Source organism: Haliaeetus albicilla, chromosome 15 (genome assembly GCF_947461875.1).
Source record: "Haliaeetus albicilla chromosome 15, bHalAlb1.1, whole genome shotgun sequence".
Classification (NCBI taxonomy): Eukaryota; Metazoa; Chordata; class Aves; order Accipitriformes; family Accipitridae; genus Haliaeetus; species Haliaeetus albicilla.
In genome coordinates this window covers 34,578,762-34,596,767 of record NC_091497.1, presented here as the reverse complement: position 1 = coordinate 34,596,767, position 18,006 = coordinate 34,578,762, and the positions used below count along the sequence as shown (strand labels likewise).

The following is an 18,006-nucleotide window of genomic DNA, read 5'->3' as shown; positions in this document are numbered from 1 at the left end:
TGATTTCTTCAATAGTTAATGCATCCATGGTTTTGCTTTGCTCCAAAGCCCTTCCTTCTGCTTTCAGCAGACGCTTTGGACTAGACAACCTCCAGAGGCTTCTTCCAACTCCTGATGTTTCTACGACTCTATAACTGCCATATAAATATATATAAAACCCACAATGTTAAACCATAAACCCATAAAAACTAAACAAAGCCAAACCTACATAGCTTTGCATACTCTAATGTTGACATGCAGACACGTCCCATGAGGGCAATGAAGAAATGTGTAATAAATAGATAACACCACACACTGATGGAAATAAGAGAAAAGGATATTATGAAGACCAACGCACATGAAACAAAGCAAGACAGGATTTAAGCACACAAGATTGCCAATATGTGTCACAGCTCTTATTTTATCATTCAGCTTTACTGGAGCAAATGATTTACAACACCGCAGTGAGAATCAAAAGATCCGGTCTGCAGAGGCAAAGCTGAGTCCAATACAAAAATATTTTTGCTATGTTTATTTTGTAATTATCCCACCGACACGCACTGCCAAGAGCTGGAGAGCTTGTGTCACTGCAGTCATTTTGAAGCCTAGTTAAGATAGTCTGTGAGTCTGCAATACTTCATAAATGGTTAAGCACAACTGACTTTTCACCTCTATTTTATTTCACAGAAACAATGCATTCTGGGGTGAGAAGGAGAGAAAGTTCAGGGAAAACCTGCAGTTCTCAAATGACATTGTCCATAATTTAACCAAAACAATAAGTAAATGCCATGAAACTTGTGCATATTCAACTCTCTGAAGAGACCAGCCCCTTCTTAAATAATGGGAAGAGAATTAATGAAGCCTACCTTCAGTGAAACACTCTTCAAAAATCTGTCTCTAATCTGTCTCACAAAGTTTTCTGTACACTATCATCACCTCTGTTTTTCCTGACAGTAGGACACTCAGTTATTCCAACATTTGGTTACAAGCACCATGAATGTAAACAATTAAACCTTTCATTTCTATTTAAGTATCAGTAAACAGAACCGAAAGACTTGGAGACAGAACCAGTGGAAACAGCATCAATTCAGAGCCCGTGGAAGCTCATTTGGCTTTCTTCCCATTAGGATTAACGTGGTAAAACCTGGAGCTGAGATGTTTGCAGAGCTGCCGGTTAATGCCATGCGTGAGCCTCACGATTGACACTGGAGCTATCCTGTGCTTGTTTGCAGATCTCCAGGACCAGTGCTTCCCACTGCGCCGGGAGACGGCCCCCCAGACCTGCTGAACTCCTTCTTGTGGAGGCACACTCCAGGCAGAAAGATGTTTCAAAGCCTCCTCTTCGTTAAAAGCCCCAGTCAGCTTTTGTCAGGAGCCTGGATGTTGGCGGGGTTCCAGGATCAGACAGACACATCAGCTCAAACTAGTTTTTGATCTCATGTTCAGATCAAATGTTATCTATATTATTAAAATATTGTGAAAAGGCTTTTTTTTTTCCTGTTCCAAATAATGAATACTAAAGTCTTTCACAGATTTGAACCAAATTTATCCTGTTGGTTGTCCTATCTGCAAGTGTCTAGTGTTGATAAAATGGCTGTCCCATAAATATACAATGCTATTCCATCATTTATTTTTGTACTACCATGAATATGACAGAAAATAATGAATCATAAGTTTAAACTTGCAGAGCCTGACTGTCCTAGGCATTGCTGTTTGTATGGTGAATTGCAAGCTGATGGAAAAAAAGCTGCTGGTCTGACCTCACAGTGTTTCACAAGGATTTTGACCAGGTACAAGCAATAACATGGAGCACAACTTTGGATAAATTGGGTCTGCTGTGTTCAGAGGGGCCTTGATCCAGAGGCCACGAAAGTCAGAGGAAAGACTACGTGGACTCTGAAGGAGTATAGAGCAGGTAAACACATGCACGCCATGACAAATCCTCCATTGGTGCTATTTCTGGTCCCAGACATTTCTTAAGAGAACAGTTTACCCAAAACTGCAGTAAGCCCGAACAGTTTGGAGGGCAGGAGGAGGCTGATTACCTCCTGTGCTCTTAGAGCTTGAAGAGATTTTCCTATTTATACATTGTGTTTAGCACAAAAGACAAGGTCTGCCTCTGGTACGTGCTATGATAGCATCTGACAAAGAGGAGACTGGGACTTCAGCCTGATGCCCCTTTCCCTGTGTGCAGAAAATGACAGCAAAAGGAAGAAGCCTTGAGGAGAAGCATCCTGACTCTTGACTATCCCTCTGGCCTCTTCTGGGTTGGGGGTGCAGGTTTAATGGGATCCCCCCTCCTCCCGGATAAACCCGTACTCAATCTCCCCCAAGCTTTCTTCCAGAATTGTTTGTACAAACTGTGCATTTACTTAAATGGGCCAGGAGAGCTGTTCCACTTTTTGTAACTATTATTTAGAGTTTGTGTGTGCTTTTTTTGGTGTTTTTTTTGTTTGTTTGTTTGTTTGAGTTTTTTGTTGTTTTATTTTTTTTTCAAAGCAGCAATTCTTCTGAGTAAAACTACCTGGTAATATAGCAAACATTTTTCTCCACAAATGCATTTTTATTCCATCCACCACAATGCCATCATGGTAGGTCTTCAGCATCTGTACCTGTATATAGCTTACATACAGCATTATACATACACCTTTGAACATGGTCATTGTCTCACTAGCTAGACCAGAGCTGCAATCAGCACCACTTCTCTGCCCAAAATGTAACTTTTCAGAACATGCATGATGCAATCTGTATATACAACTTAAATCCTGGTGATGGTACTCAGCTGTCATATTAACAGCTTTTTGCTTACTTTTTTTTTTTTTAAATACCAAATTAATTGGAGCAAAACAAGTTATCAAGAATGTGTATTTTAAAAACGTCACTTGAAAAGCCAGTAAAATTTGACTTGTTCTCCCTTTGGAGAGAGGTATTTGACAAAAACTGTGTTTTACTCAGAAAGAAAGAAGTATGCTTGCACTGGAAACACGGAAGATAAGTTTCTGCATTAATTATTTTTAACAGAAAAATAATAACCCCTTAAAAACAGGGAGCTGCCATATATTTGGGACTAGTGGTGTAGCAATATATAAAAACGCTAGGTTGTCTTCCTTGTTTTGTATTCCAAAAAGGTAAGCCCTGCATTGCCTGAGTTAGAAGTAGCAAACATTGTTCACTTGGGTTACCCCTGTCTACACAAGCGGTTCAGACAACAGCCCAGAAGGCTCCCATCCAACTGGAAAGGATGGGCTCTTTGAGGGGATGGGTTGAAAATGTTGGGTAAGGTTTCCGTTTTGGCACTTTCTGCATCCGGGACTGTCAAAGTAAGAGACGTAGCAGAGCTTCCTCTTCCCCGGGGATGAGTGAAGCTTTTTTCTGCCTCAGCACTGCCAGCTTTCCGAGGTTAGAAGGATCTGTGTGTGTCCTCCCAGGAAACGTCTTGCCTGACTCTCCTGGAGATGTGCTACTGGGACCTGCTGTGCTTTGAGCTGCCTTTGGAACTTGCGAAAGGGAAAGAAGACCCCTTTCTCCTCCCATCTTTCCTGATTTAAGGGAATTTCTCAGGAATGTTAAAGGAGTTTGATGTCACAAATTACTCTTCATTTTTTGCCAAAGAAAACTGGATTGTTATTTGCCTCTTCTGGTATTTCCTTCACCACCAGCCCAAGGGTCAGTCATAGAGACCATCCACCTTGCACTGCCATGGACGAGCCTCTGTGCTGATCACCTCCTCCAATACAAAGGTACAGGGCACAAGCTCAGGCTGCTTTACTGTACATAGTTTGGGGACACTCATCTCTGAGCGATCTGAGTGCTTTCTTCAAATACTTAGCATGCTCTGCTGCATCACCTCTCCTCAGCGAGGAACCTTCTGCAAGCTCAAGGTGGGCCCACTGCTGTCATTCACAAGTAGAACACGTTTGCCCTGGAAGGTGTAAGACAGAGAAACCTCAGATGTAAAACTCTTCTTCGTTCGCTGGTGAAGCTGGGCAAACACTACCATGACCATCCAGAGAACAAGGAGCTGCTCTCGAGGACTGTTTGGGCTGCTTGGAGAGAGATGCTGACACAAATGAGCTGGAAGACCTTTCAGAAAGAGAAGGCAGTGAACCATCAGCTGACTCAAAGGTATTGCACATGGCTGATGCAGGCCTTCCACTGGTGGCTGCCTCTTTAGCCTTACTGAGAGTCCGTTTCTGTGGGGGAAGAGAGGCTTCCAGGTCGTTGCAAAATCCATTAAGGGCAGAGTATGCAGAGACCACGGACAGGTCTGAGAAGGAAAGCTTCATCCCTGTGTCTACATCAGTCTCCTGTGCACCCTCCAAGTCGTCAATGTTAAGCCTGGGGCTGCATCTCCATGTTTTTAACCTGGTTGCAGGTGAGCCAGTATTTAAAAACTGAAATGGTTCACTGAAATGAAAAATCTCTGAGGCTGAGGAGCAGTTCACTGTGGGCAAGCAGAACAGAGACTTGCTTCGCTGAAATGACCACGAAATGCTGGAGGCACTGCTAGATCTGCGTGTGAAGTCTCCTCGATCACTGCGTCTCAAGTCCTGCTGGGAGAAACCAAGATAATGACCAAGGCCGTTTGTGTGATGTACCTTGTTTTGACCCATTTCTTTTGGTTGTTCAGGTACAGATCGGTGGCTCTGAGGAAGAAAGGCTGGCAGAGTGGTGAAGCGGGAATCTGTTGACACAGATGGATATGGTTGCTTGTTCTGCTTTGCAGTCTTCCTACACCAACTGCGTGTTTGCTGCAGCCGGGAGAGGGAGAAAAGAAGATCATATTAATACAGAGTTGGCAGTCTTACAACCGTAAGTCTCCGTTGCTGAGTTGTTACTGCAAATAATTATGAAGCAGACTTCATTCAGTATGCTTGCAGCAAATGTTTCACTTCAATAACAAAGAGAAAGCACCCTGCCAAAATCCCAAATATTTACATAAGAGGCCTTGAAGACAACAAGAATAAATGGTAGGGGAGCCCTGCCTTGCGGGCTGAATTACACTAGCTCGAAATTCTCACTTCCTATTGACTTGTTCAGATGCATTCATATTCTGTCTTCCAACATTACTGCCTTAGTGGACAGCTGAAGAAAAAAAATGAAGAAATGGGAGATGTATGTTACCATCATTATTATTTCTCATTTCTTCCTTACTGTGGTGTAAATGTCTTTACTTTTTCCTCTGAAACACCAAAAACCCTTCAGCAAGCAACCTCATACTCTGTCGTCTCAATGGGAATTTACTACTTCTTTCAACTCTCTCACATTTTGTCTTTCACATCTGGTTAGCTGAGCAGTGCACTCTAGAACCCACTTGCTCTACTAACTAGCTCCCAATGACTTCAAGCACAGCTTTAAACATTGAATTTGCCTATAGACACCTCAACTGAAGACCTAACCTGATGGTTATGATCCGAGTCAGGACCTGAGTCTCACCCCTAGGGCAGGATTCAGTTGTCTACCTGCCAGATACTTGAGCGTTTGCACAGGGACAGCAGCTGTGACAAATGGGGAGCCAATGTCCTTCCCAAGAAGCAGCTGGGACTCAGGTGGTCTTCCTATGGGATTAGACACTGATGTGTGGCTAGCTGAACTGATGCCCTACTGTCCAAGCAATCATGAGATTTTCCATCATCCCACTTATCTCGGTAAGGCTTTCAGAAGTTTGCATTTTAAAAATAAAATTAATTTAATTCAAAATCTTCTTACTGGAATTTCTCACATAATGCAAAATGCTAAATTTCTGTCCCAAAAGGGACAGGAACTAATGGGAAAAAGTGCAGGATCATACCCTTGAGAATAAACAACAATTTCAGCTATGGGACTTGTCAGCTGGAAACAACAGAGGAGAAAGAACCAGGTATCTTGTTCACTATGTACTATTAAAGTGACAAGCCTGTGACAAACATGATTCTAGGCAGTCTCAAGTGAGTTAAAAAAGTATTAATGTAATGTAGGCCTCATCCAGAATGCTGTGCATGGCTCTAATCATGCCTATGTGAAAAAGAAAATCTGAAACTGGAAAAGATGCAGGCACAAGAAGAAAAAAAAAAAAAAAAAAAAGATGAACTATCCATTAAAAAACCTGAATCGCAAACTAATAAAAGGTTTCTAATCACAACAGAAGTAGATGAGTCTTCTGAGGCGAGTAATGGATAAAGATGGAGCTTGATCATTTTACCAAAGAGATTATATGACATGACAGAAAGAGATGAGACCTGGCAACCAAGGAGGTCCTTTGTATCCCCTGCCTCTAAAAGAATTCCATACATTGCTGCTTCTGACATCTTGCTAGTGCACATCACATTGTCTCAGTGACCCAGATCTGTCACAACCATCTTCTGGTTTTTATTGCCAGGATTTTATAGGCAAAAAAGGATTTTCACATCTGCAAAAAATGTTTTGCTTATTTGTGATTGCCTAGCTAGAGGTGATTTACAGGACAGCCAAACCATAGGAGTTCACTTAGGTGTTGTAGCTATATATATACCAATGTATCTGTAATGAGGTATATTAATTCATAACCTATTTCTGTATAATATAATATAAAAAAGCTGATTTCCTTAATGCCATAAAGAATTAAATTAATTAATGGGGAAATTAACCACAGTAGTATACCAGTTTCATTAACTGATAAGAAACAGAGTACAAAAGACTCAAATAAAATGAGTCAAATGGTCAACAAAACATTAACCAGAAATCACTTTAGACCTCTACACTCAGCATTATTTTATTTGTGCAATACATGGATTAATTTGTTTAAAAAATTACTCGGCAAGATAAAAGGCTTGTGTCCATGAAGAAATTACCAGCTGTTTCTTAACTGAAGACGTTTCTGGATACCCCAGCAATAACAATATGACATGCTGAAAGTACACAACCAAATCCCCACATTCTTTTGATGGGTTTGTCGAAGAAAACACTCCTCATTATATTTTGTTTGCATTAACCAAAGGTACTATTTTTTTTCTCTTCAGCAGCTCTGATGTCAGATACGCTACATGGACTCAACCACCACGCTTGGTGAATCAACAGAAGCACCTCCAGAACACTTCTCCTACCTCTCAAAGTCATGGATTGCCTGACCATGGCTTGTTTTTATGCTACATTCTTGTGCTTTTGTAGACTTAGTTGATAACTGGCAGATCAAGCAATCAAAGAAACCAAGGATCCAAGCAAGTGCAGTCTTCTTGTAGGTGAAAAAGTAAGGAGGCCTTTGAGAGCACTGGGAACACTCGGTAACAACTCGGACAAAACCGCACTTGAAAACAGAAAGCTTTTGGGGACGGACCTGACACTCGCACTGGGGAGAGTTCTGCGGGCAGTACGAAAGCCTTGCCTTTACCTTGCACAGACCAGACATCTGTCTGTATGTATATGACAGAGCCCACAGACATCACGGGTAGGATTTAGTTGTCTAGTTAATACAACCAATGGAGTCCAGAGAGCAGTTCAGCCTTCCCTGAAGAAAATTCCTGTGGCTGAATTGCTTTCTAGGTCCTTGGGCTGCACTGAGTACATACCCATGGACTCCAGTGAGAACACAGACTGTAGCTCACACAAAAATACCTGCAGTTAGACATCAGTTTTAGGTGTCTACAATCTGGAGCTGAACGAAATCCTGCAGAGATAACTCCTGTGTGTTCATTTTGCTTTGGGGTATAGAAGAGGTATTTTGCACACTGGTAAAAGTCTCATGTATTTAGATGATGGTAATAATTTGTTATTCTTATTTGTTGACATAACTTTTGACACATGTTCCAAAGAAAAAGTAATTTAATTTGGTCTCTCAGGCCACCATTAGTGAGAGATACTGGGTCTGATTCAGTCATCTGATTGGAGGCATCTACTGTACCCTGCCTGGCCTGCAAGCACACGCACGGGCTGCTCCACGTCAGGGATTTCAGTGCCTGGGAATGCTCCTGGGCACGTTTAATTTATTAATACAGGTAAAGTCTTAAGCATTTGGGGAATAAAGCACAGACAAAAGAATAGCTGTTTGAGCTCTTTCTAATATTTATGAACCCTCCAGTTTAAATCAGCTCATGTTAGCTTTGCACTGTAGGTATGCAACACAATGCCTACAGGTGCAACCAAATTACCAGTACTCAGGAGGATGCCTAACCCAGGCATCACCTACGGCGGTGTGGAGCAGAGGGCAACACCAGGATAAATGGATGAGGTGAGATGAAACACTCCTGCTAGAAACCCTGGGGGGCTCTCATGGAGGAACTTTCTAACCAAAATGCAGGTACAAAGTAGAGACTCAAAGAAAGGGGAAATGCACTTCTAAGAGGGAGCACTTGGAAGGGACAACCTGCCCTGTGCAGCCGAATAGCTGTAAGTACCTGACTAACTGGAACATGCTTACACTAACAAGAAAAATCTACTTTAGGCAAGACATTAGTTTTAGGGTTTTGCTATTTTAAACTTTTTTCCTAGCTCTTCTAATGTTCCTGTGGACAGGTAAGAGCATTTCATTTTATACAAGGTATTTGCTGTTATTCCTGCTACTGGGTCACAGCTCCTGGTCAAGCCCCGTTGGCCTGGCAGGAGGTTAACGGTGGATCAGCGAGGAGAAGGGGACAAGTGCAGCCTGGCCTTAGGCTGGCTGCCTGCAGGGCAGGCCAAGAGACATCGCTAACACAGCTTATATCTGTGTTATATACAGCTTAGCTCTGTTTATAGGAGGAATTGTTTACCTCAGTCTTTTTTGTTTAGACGTGTTACGATTTACAAGACCTATTTTCCAGTGCTGCTCTTCATGATATGGGGAGAAAGGGGAAATAATAGGAGGAGATTTTTTTAATACTTTAATCTTAAAACAACATAACTGAAGACTTTCCTGACTGTGAGAATATCAGACTGTACAACTGTTCTACAGGTGGAGTGTCAGAAGCTCCATCTCATGAAATACTAGTGAATAAAGATTACAGGCTAATTCTATATTGTAGAGAACTGGATTATGTGGACTAATAAGACTTTTCTATATCTACATTCTGTAGCTTGTCAGAGATCACAGAGAGGATTCAATGGTTTAGCCAGGATTAAAACTCGGGCAAAATTAGCTCCTAGTCCTGTGCCAAGGCCATTGACCGTACTCCCTCGTACCACCCTGGCATGGCATACGGAGAGCTGTATGCAGCCTGTGCATTTGTGAGATCGCTCTTCTTTGTTTTAACCTTACAGTGCCTGACAGTCCCACCAACTTCAAACTGGATTTCCAGGTGTGACCGCTCGCAGGAGAAACCACGACAAGCAAGCAGGAGATGCCGATCTTCCACTTCCCTTTGTGCTGTGGGATGCTGAAAACAGCAAGAACTATTTTTGTGCCTTGAGGACAGTGTGATGCACATGCAGCTACTCTTTTCAGCAGAACAGCCTTCTCTCACCTCCTCAGTTCTGCCCTTGGCTTTGGAAGCAGTTGCATCTGCTTTAGTTTTCTGAATTCTTTTCTAAGTCCTTATCTTCAGCCTTCTCACAGCTTGCTTTCTGCATCGCTTGTTACCTCGCTGCAGCCTGGCAGAGCCCTGCCTGCTATAGCCATGCTGCCTGCGTCAGGCACAAGCGCGGCAGAGATGCTGGAGAGGGGGTCAGCCATCTGAGCTGACAAAGACTCGATCCAAACCAACACATTGATTCGGACTGAAATTTCAAATACAGGGAGAGAGATTTGTCAGACCTCGCCACAAAGACGCACAACAAACCCGGCCATTGACTGAACAGATTAGCTCTCTAACAGAGCAGATTTTTTCATCTGGTGCTAATCTGCTGCTCATTTATAATCTCTGCACAAATCTTTGTGAAGCCCGGAGGGATTTAGAGTCTTTGTGTATTACAATGGCCTGCAGAAGAATTTCATGACGAATATCTGGGAACGCCATAAACAACTTGGGGTGAACCTTGCAGAAATGCACTTTTGACTTCACTTGGGCTGCCTATATCTGACACAAAAAATCCATCAGTGCTCCTGCAGTCTATTTTAAGTTATCTGCTTTTTAAGCAAGCAGATAGTGATCTCATTACGCATTATCTGTATTAAGCATGGCCAGCAAGGCTCCACTGAGGTCAGAACCCAGCCAAACAGTGAGCATGGCAATGACATCACCAGCTCGAGCCCAGATTTTGCCTGCCTTGCTCAACACAAGTGCGATGGTGTTTGTTTAATTGTATTAAAACTAGTGGGATTGATCCGGGAAAAAAAAATCAACACAAGAAAAAGTGGCAGAGGTTAGCCCCCAGTATCACTATAATAAGTCTTACTTGAAAGGCAAAATGTATTCAGAAGGGCAGCATATCAAAAGGCAAAATGTATAAATTTGATTTAAAATTGAATTGAACATATTTGAAAAGTGCCATGTACCATGTTTACAAAACTAGAACAGGTGGGTGCCTTGTAATGCTAAATATATTCACACTCAAGAGTTTTTGCTGGGTGTATAGAGTCATCAGCGATCTTACTATGCCATGAAACATAACTACACTAACAGCAAAGAGAGAAAGTACCTTAGGATGAAGAAAAACAACTGAAAAATCTCCTCATATTTGAGTTACTGACTGATTCGCTGTCCCCCTCCCAAAACCAATCAATCATTAGCACTAAGAAGAACCAAACACCTATGGCACTAAAAGGAAAGGAAAGATACAGTAGAAGATTTTTAAAAACAGGAGGCTAGTATTAGACTTACAGATTAATTAAATCAGCTTAAGGCACCTCCCTCGATTGAGTCGATTTTTACTCCAAAAGTCTGTCCTTTTCACCAGTTTCAACAGAAACTAAAAGTAATTTTTGTAAAGGTGCCCTGTGTACATCCTTGCTTGTCCTTCATGCTTTTCTTGCTCTATCTGCACTATTAATTCAAGCAAGCTCGAAGCTCTTTTCTCACCTCCATTGTCCTTCTTGCAGACCAAACTGTTCTCTGAAAAAGTGCCCTCTCTTTGCCTGTTTTTGTCTTTCCTTTTTACCTTCTCTGCTTCCTGGTTTACTTGCTCACCTTTCTCTCTTCTACTTGTACTGAACTGTAGTGACTCAAGACTGCAGCAGTGGGACTGCGCGTTCTTTCCCTTATTTCCCAGAGTTTGTAGTGGGTAATGCTTTGAGTAACAGGGACGAAATGATTTAACTGCATTTAAGACTACAGGGGTACATTATATCATCCAGCCTGACCTTGTGTTCATCATTTTACAAATCATTAAGCCATTTCTCTACTGAGCCTGCTGACACTTTAGGCAGATGAAAGCATTTCAGTTTTCAGGAGACTAAACTGCTGTATGCTTCAGGCAGGGGCATAAGACAGAGGTGCCACAAAGCCCAAGGCCCCTAAAATGGCAGCAGACTAATGCTCCGAGACAATTTACGTGTTTATCAAGATCATACGAAAGCTGGATGACCATCAAAGCACCCAAACTGGAAACTAAGGGAAGGAAAAGGAACGCTGTTTTGTGTTGGAGAGAGGAAATGCAGAGCCAGGTGAGGTCTGCAAGGGTTTGCTGGGTCAGCTGAAGTAAATGCAATAGTGACCACACTGATATGTGTCCTAAACCTCTCAACAGAAACAGGAGTGGACCCTGAGCCTCCAAGATTTGCCTCTCCTTTGCCAAGATAAGCTCAAGAGACAAACCATTCCTCAAGCTGCAGAGAAGAGTAAATGTTTCCTTTAGTCTCAGCTGGGGCTAGGAGAGGAAAAGGAAAAGCTTTGTCCTAACCTCAGATCTGGTAATTATTTTGACCTCAGCAGCTCAGTAATACCCACCCTTGCAGCCCATATATCTACGGCGGGGTATTTTCTGCATTGTTCGAGTCCTCTTGTCCCAGCTCCTCGCTCCAGTTACGGCCAGTCTCCAGCACTCTGTACGAGGGCACTGTCTCTGCTCCCTAAAACACATTGGGTCAGTTGTGCAACATGGAAAAATCTCCCTGATTACTGTGTTCAGGTATCTTGAGCATGAGGTTTGACTACAACCAGACTTTTCACGCAGATACGTACATGTTTTAAATAAGCTGAGGCAAATAAAGGCACTTTTGTTCTCCTTGTGGCCCCAGATAAAAGGGGATGAAGAGAAGAGTTCACGAGTCTCACAGACACCTGTATATAATACACTGAATAAACAAAAAGGTTTTTAGCTATAAGCTTTTGATTCTTTTTTCTCTATAACATATTTGCCGATGCCCGTGTAGGCATGTAACCTTCATGCTGCTTCCCATCTTCAGGCATTTTGCACTGCAAATGCCTAGCACAGAATGCCTTTATGCATGCAGCTGGCAGACATCTGCACCCCCCACACTGACTTCTGGCAACTCCAAGGATGTATGCAACAGTAACATACTGATCTTGTACATAAATGACTGCAGCTGACCTCATGGAACCATTAGGGGATGACTACTGCCTGACCATAGATCTAGAGTACTCATTTTGAACACCAAGCAATGGAGAAATCTCCAAGGTAGCAAAGACCTGAGCTTGCAGGTAGCACAGCAGCAGGTTAACCATTCTTAATGGCTGAGTCTACAAGCAATCCTCTCTCAGAACCAAAGCTTCGGATAATAAACCATGTTTCCTAAATATGATTATACCACTTCTGAACTCAAGATTATGGTTGCCCAGTATAGGTAAGAAGAACATTGGCCGATTAACTCAGCAAATCAGCTAAAAAAATTCCTCTAACTAAAAGCTGTGATCAGTTAACATTTGTACTGTTATTTCAAGGATGCTCTATAAAGCAACATGAGGCAGAAAATAGCCACCCCATAAACAGTATAGGTTCGTCAGCACAACTGGCATAAGAGCCTTACAATGCCAGATCTGACTACCTTGTTTAAAGCAGAATTAGCATAGACTGGTAACAAACCACACGTTTCTTGGGATTTTTATTTGTCTTGGCTTTCTGGTAATATTGTTTGCTTCTTGGTGCTGAAGATGGTGGAGGGGGAGGGATTTCAGCAAGAAATTGGTTATTACAGTGTGAATCAGGTGCCTGAACAGAAGTGTTTTGTCCATTCTGGTATCTCCTAGGGTCCCTGCCTGGCATTCCAGGAGGGCACAGCCCTCCCGTAGGTCCTGAGTCTAACCTGCCAGGACACCTCTTCTGGGTGGCTCAGGTACCCTTTGGCATGTAAAATGGCAGTAGGTCTTGTGCTTAAGCACCAAGTCACTGCCTAGGTGAGATACTCATTTGCTGTTGCCGACCTTCCTCCCAGGTATGCCTGTATGTCTCCCCTCATGCAGAGTAGCTAGAAAATTCTGCCAAAATGTTGTTTTACCTTTCCTACCTTATTCAAAGACATTCCCATAATTTAAAGAAACCATCTGTGCACTTTCTTCCCTCTGCTCACTAGCCCTGCTTCCCAAACATGCGTGGCCGAGCCAGTCCCATCAGTTATTAACCTTTCCCGCTTCCCACGTTGCACTGCCAGGAGTGAAAGTTCATTAGCACTTCAGCTGTCTCTGTACGGATTATGCCCAGAGGCAGCCAGGAATTTGGACAAGACCTATAAAACTGGCAGTACATTCAGTATACCAGTATATGGTATATTCTTAGCTACATTATTTACATATTCCTCCCACTGCTTTGACAAGAGCTCCCCAGAGCTCCTGCTTCTGGGCTTAGCACTGGTGAAGCAGTGTGGGTGTCTTCCCACTGGATGAAAATGTGCTCTTAAGCCTTGCTCCTGCTCCTGCTAAAGCCAACTGAGGCTTACCCTTTGCCTCAGCTGGTATGTCGCTGCACCCTTGGAGCTAACTTGCCAATGTGGAAAAGCTACTGTGACAAAATAATTTTGAAGGGCTTCCTTGCAAATGAAGGAATAGTTTCTGTGGTATTAAACAGACTTATCCTGCCCATGAATAACTTTATTTTCTCTTGCACTGACTTTATCTAAGCCCCTTGGTAATTGCATTTGCAAAATGGGTTAAGAACATGGATCAATCTGCCTGGCAAGTATCCAAGTCCCTGTAAGCACACCAAGAAAAACACAGAGGTCACATCTCGTTAGTCTAATCATGGAGGTATATTCAAACTTCAAACATTAAACACCGCCTGTAATTTAACAGGGGTGTCAATCTACCATTTTGGGTATAACTGGTAATTTTAATCTGTAAAAAGTGCAGTATCCATATGAAGTAAATAAAAATATTCTGATGATTAAACTCAGTACCAACTGATGTGCAGGCTGAAAAATACTAGGAGGTCATTGTTTGGGATCATATAACTGGGAAGAAGTGAAAGTTATAACCAGTGCTGTGGCATTGATAATATTAATAGCAGCACTCCATGAGAAGTCAAAAGATAGTCCTGTTACTTTAAAAGATAGATACTATAATTGTTTTGAACTCAGTATGAGTTAAAAGAATGTAAGGAGTCCATGGATCACCAAATCCAGTGTTTCCTACAACCCATGCTCCATCCTATATTCCGTTTTCCTTAACTGACTGTCCTGTCTTCAATTAGAGTATGAACCTGTTTGCACCTGCTGGGTGGCTGTTATGTAGCTGGCCATCAATATGTACAACTGTGAACTTAAATCTATTTATCGACAGGTTTTTGTTCCTGTGCCAGAAGAGTCATTTAGTGAAACAGCCTTTTCCTGCTCCTGCCATTTACCTTCTGGTACATTTTCTGAGTGCAGTCAGAGCTCCCTTCAGACTTACTTTGGCTAGCCTCAGATGATCCTACTCTTCCAGTTTCCGTTTGTAAGACAGTCTTTCCATTCCTCTGCATGGGGTGAGAGCCCTTACCTGTCCCCACACCTCTCTGAAGTCACCTTTCTGGAACCCAGGGCTGAAGACTGGTGAGGCCTGTGGGACCTTGTGCAATGGCACAAGCACTTCCCACACTCCTTAGGGGATACTAATGCTGGTACACACCGGAAACTGCACTTTTCTTTTCATGGCCGTGTTGCACTGGTGGCTTGTAGTCAGCTGAGTACAAACAGGACATTTTCCCTTTAGTTTAGCTATAAAGTTCCACTTCTGATTATACAGAGTTGTTTAAAGCCTGTATACCAGGAACTAGTCTCATGACTTTACCATCATCTAAGTTAGATCCAAAGTCTCTATTTTCCCCCCATTTTGCATATATTCAACTTCTTTTGCTTCACCACACTTCCAGTGTGATAATTTCCATTTCAGTAACCTCATTCCCATTTGCCATTTTGCCCTCCTGTTCAGCATCATCATCCTCACTGAAAACAGAAATGAAGATTAATTGCACTCGGAGGCCATGCTTAGCAGGCTTTTGCTCTTCTCTTTTGGTGCATATGGCTAAAATCTTGTTCTGATTTTCTTTGCAGGGTTTACCTCAGCCTGCTATTTGGCAAGTCTTGCTTTACCTCTGTACCGCTGGGCACCTGTTTTTTCTAAAAATTTGCTGTTTTGAAATCAAAAGCCTTATTTAGAAACCCTATTGGTTTTTTTTACCCTTCCCTTCAATTTACTTGAAACCAGCGCAAGATCCTATAAACCAAAGTTATATCACATAGCAGAAACCTCCTGAAAGAGAACAGGGAAAAGGGGATGTAGGTGAGTGTGGTTGCTGTGTAAAAGTTTCCTGATGGCTCTTGTAAGCTTAAGTTTACAAGTTATCTCAGGCTAACACAGATATGCCTACAGTGGAAGCAGTAACTCTGACAAATTGGTGACTGTCTCGGCAGATGGGCAGGGAAGCTGAATCGCCTCCTGAGCCCTACACGTGTACTGTTCAGCTCTGGCATGAGGTGTCTCTGTGGGTGGCATCTGCAAAGCGGCATCGAAAAGTTTCACCACCACCTGGATGTGACTCACCAGAGCACAGATGCCCCATGTATCTGGATTTTCAGTCCCAGGAGCTATAAACCCAGAGGCACTGTGCTGCAGGGGGGTGTACCCACCTCTCTGCACGCTGGGAGGTCCATACAGTGGAAGGATGGCACCCACAATGCCTCTTCCACAGAAACAAGGTCGGACAATTTGACAAGCTTCATGAATGCAATTTGCCCTAAAAAAATGCCCTGCTTTGAAATCTGAACAACAGTCTTCCAAAGGTGATGGTCTGTGCTCCTAGATTTGAATGCTAAGCAGCAATAAATACCTCTCAGTGCAGGAATGCACATTAACCTGGCTCTGGATTGCCACAGACACCCCCTCTGCAGGGCAGGCAGCTATTAAAAGCTGCTGCTTGTTATTCCCTTTATCTCCCTCAGACGTGGTGTAGTGAAGCAAAGCATGCTGATACATTGCCCAGATATGGTGCCTTCTAATGTCCTAACAAATAAACTCTCTTTCAGGACTTGGTTACGAGCACTTGAGATTCGGTCAAAAAGAGAGTCTGTGGGAATGTCCCTCTTAGGCTGCTCTTCAGGGTGCATTTCTTTCCTTCACCACCTCTCTCCCTGTCCTGATAATCTGTGCAAAAGAGAGATGCAGTTTGTCACCCTGGGATGCTAGAAAATAATGAGTACCATCAGGAATTCGGCTTGTCTTCCATAAAAATCTCATAACTGAGAGCTATTTTATAAACCCCTGTCAGTTCTGTGCCCATATTTCTTATAAAACTACACCCATCAGCCATAATTTCTCCACTCGGGCTCATAATTCCTTCTCTCCTCATTCTTTTAAACAGCTACCTCATCTCACATCACTCTTTGCATAAACTGAGGTTGACTGATATCTGGATAGTATCACCCACTGCTTTCCTGATTAGTTACACACACAGCAAGGGGCTTCAATGTCTTTCTTTAGCGGTACTGTCCTGGCTCTTTCTCCTAGGACAGAGCAAAAAAAAAAGCCTCCTTTTCTGGCTGCCACTGCAGGTTAAGCTTTCCTGCACAAAACCAATAAATGTGCTTCTGTTTCCCTGTGTACTGAACTTACCTGCAAAAGGATCCTATTTCCATCATGGTCTTCCGTCTGCCACCTGCCTTCACTGATAGGGCTGCAAGGGTTGGGCAAGAGAGGCACAAGCTGCCCCACATCTTTTACTCTGAACTCCAGCACTGCTGACTCTGTCGGGATTGGCGCCTGGCCCTTCGGAAGTTTTTTTAAAGAAAACTGAATGTCTATTTCCATGTTAGAATAGACAGGAAAAACACAAAAGTCTGTTTTTTTCTGACATACTGGTCTTTTCAGTATTAACTCGTACAACTTCAAAATGTCAACAAAGTTTTCATTCCTGCAGTATATAGTGAAGCGGATAATTTCTTTCCCGTAGTGCACTGGGCGAATGGCCCACAGAGGAGTCTCTGGAGCCAAAGTGTAAAAGTCCTGGCTGCATGGCATGTAAGGGAGGAACTTCCCATGCACTTGCTCTGTGTGGTGGTAATGCCAAGGCGGCCGCTGAAAAGTCTCGTGGAGCTGCAAGATTGGTTCTTCTCCATATTCCTCCTGCAGAAACAGAATGACGGCAAGGGCTGGCTGGGAAACACCAGCCTTACCTGGCTTCCTGCGCTTCTTGGGCACTCGTCTTTCTGAGACTCGAAACAGCTGGAGGTCTGGATGGATCCAGGCTAGAAGCTTATCGATGGCTTGCTGAAGAGTCTTGGATTCACCTGGGTCTGTGATAATATGTACACTAACAAGGAATGGGTCTTGTATGCCTTCCACAGAAAGTTCACCTGAGAGTTTAAAAAGAAAAATATCCTTTAAGATTTGTAACAAAGTTGTCAACATTTAAGTGATCCTTAAAGGAGAAACAGTCTACTCAGTCACACCAGGCTTTTTTTTTCCATGTGCCACAAGCTCACCTGCAGTAAACTAAAAATAACGTACAGAGATAGAGCAACCCAGAAAATAATCACAAGACAGAGAAGTTTCATTAGGCATATTGTAAGAGTTGCTGTTTCTACTGAGGTAGCATCCAAAAAACGTTACCCAGTGTGTGTTTCTGTGTTAGAAAAGAGCTGCCCCATACAGCTGAGAGGTAGGAAAGACAAAAATACTGACGTAGAGTGGGGCTGAAAAGGACACTAATGATGTGCAGAATGATCAGGGTGGACAGTGTTCATCCCACCTTGTTTTAATTTGTGCCAATTGGCTTGGGGCATGGAAATCACAC

General features: G+C 42.9%; 1 protein-coding gene across 2 annotated transcripts in view; it reads right to left on the bottom strand.

Moving 5' to 3' along the window:
- Positions 1–496: 496 nt before the first annotated feature.
- The window catches only part of FAM124A (family with sequence similarity 124 member A), a 55,074-nt gene continuing 37,564 nt past the window's right edge, over positions 497–18,006 (bottom strand). For both annotated transcript variants that reach the window (XM_069802747.1, XM_069802746.1), the window contains exons 3-4: positions 16,827–17,566; positions 497–4,730 (exon numbers count right to left, since the gene is read on the bottom strand). In XM_069802747.1, coding sequence (XP_069658848.1) covers positions 3,927–4,730; positions 16,827–17,566 — 1,544 coding nt within the window. In that variant the 3' untranslated portion in view covers positions 497–3,926. The remainder of the gene's footprint in view (positions 4,731–16,826; positions 17,567–18,006) is intronic.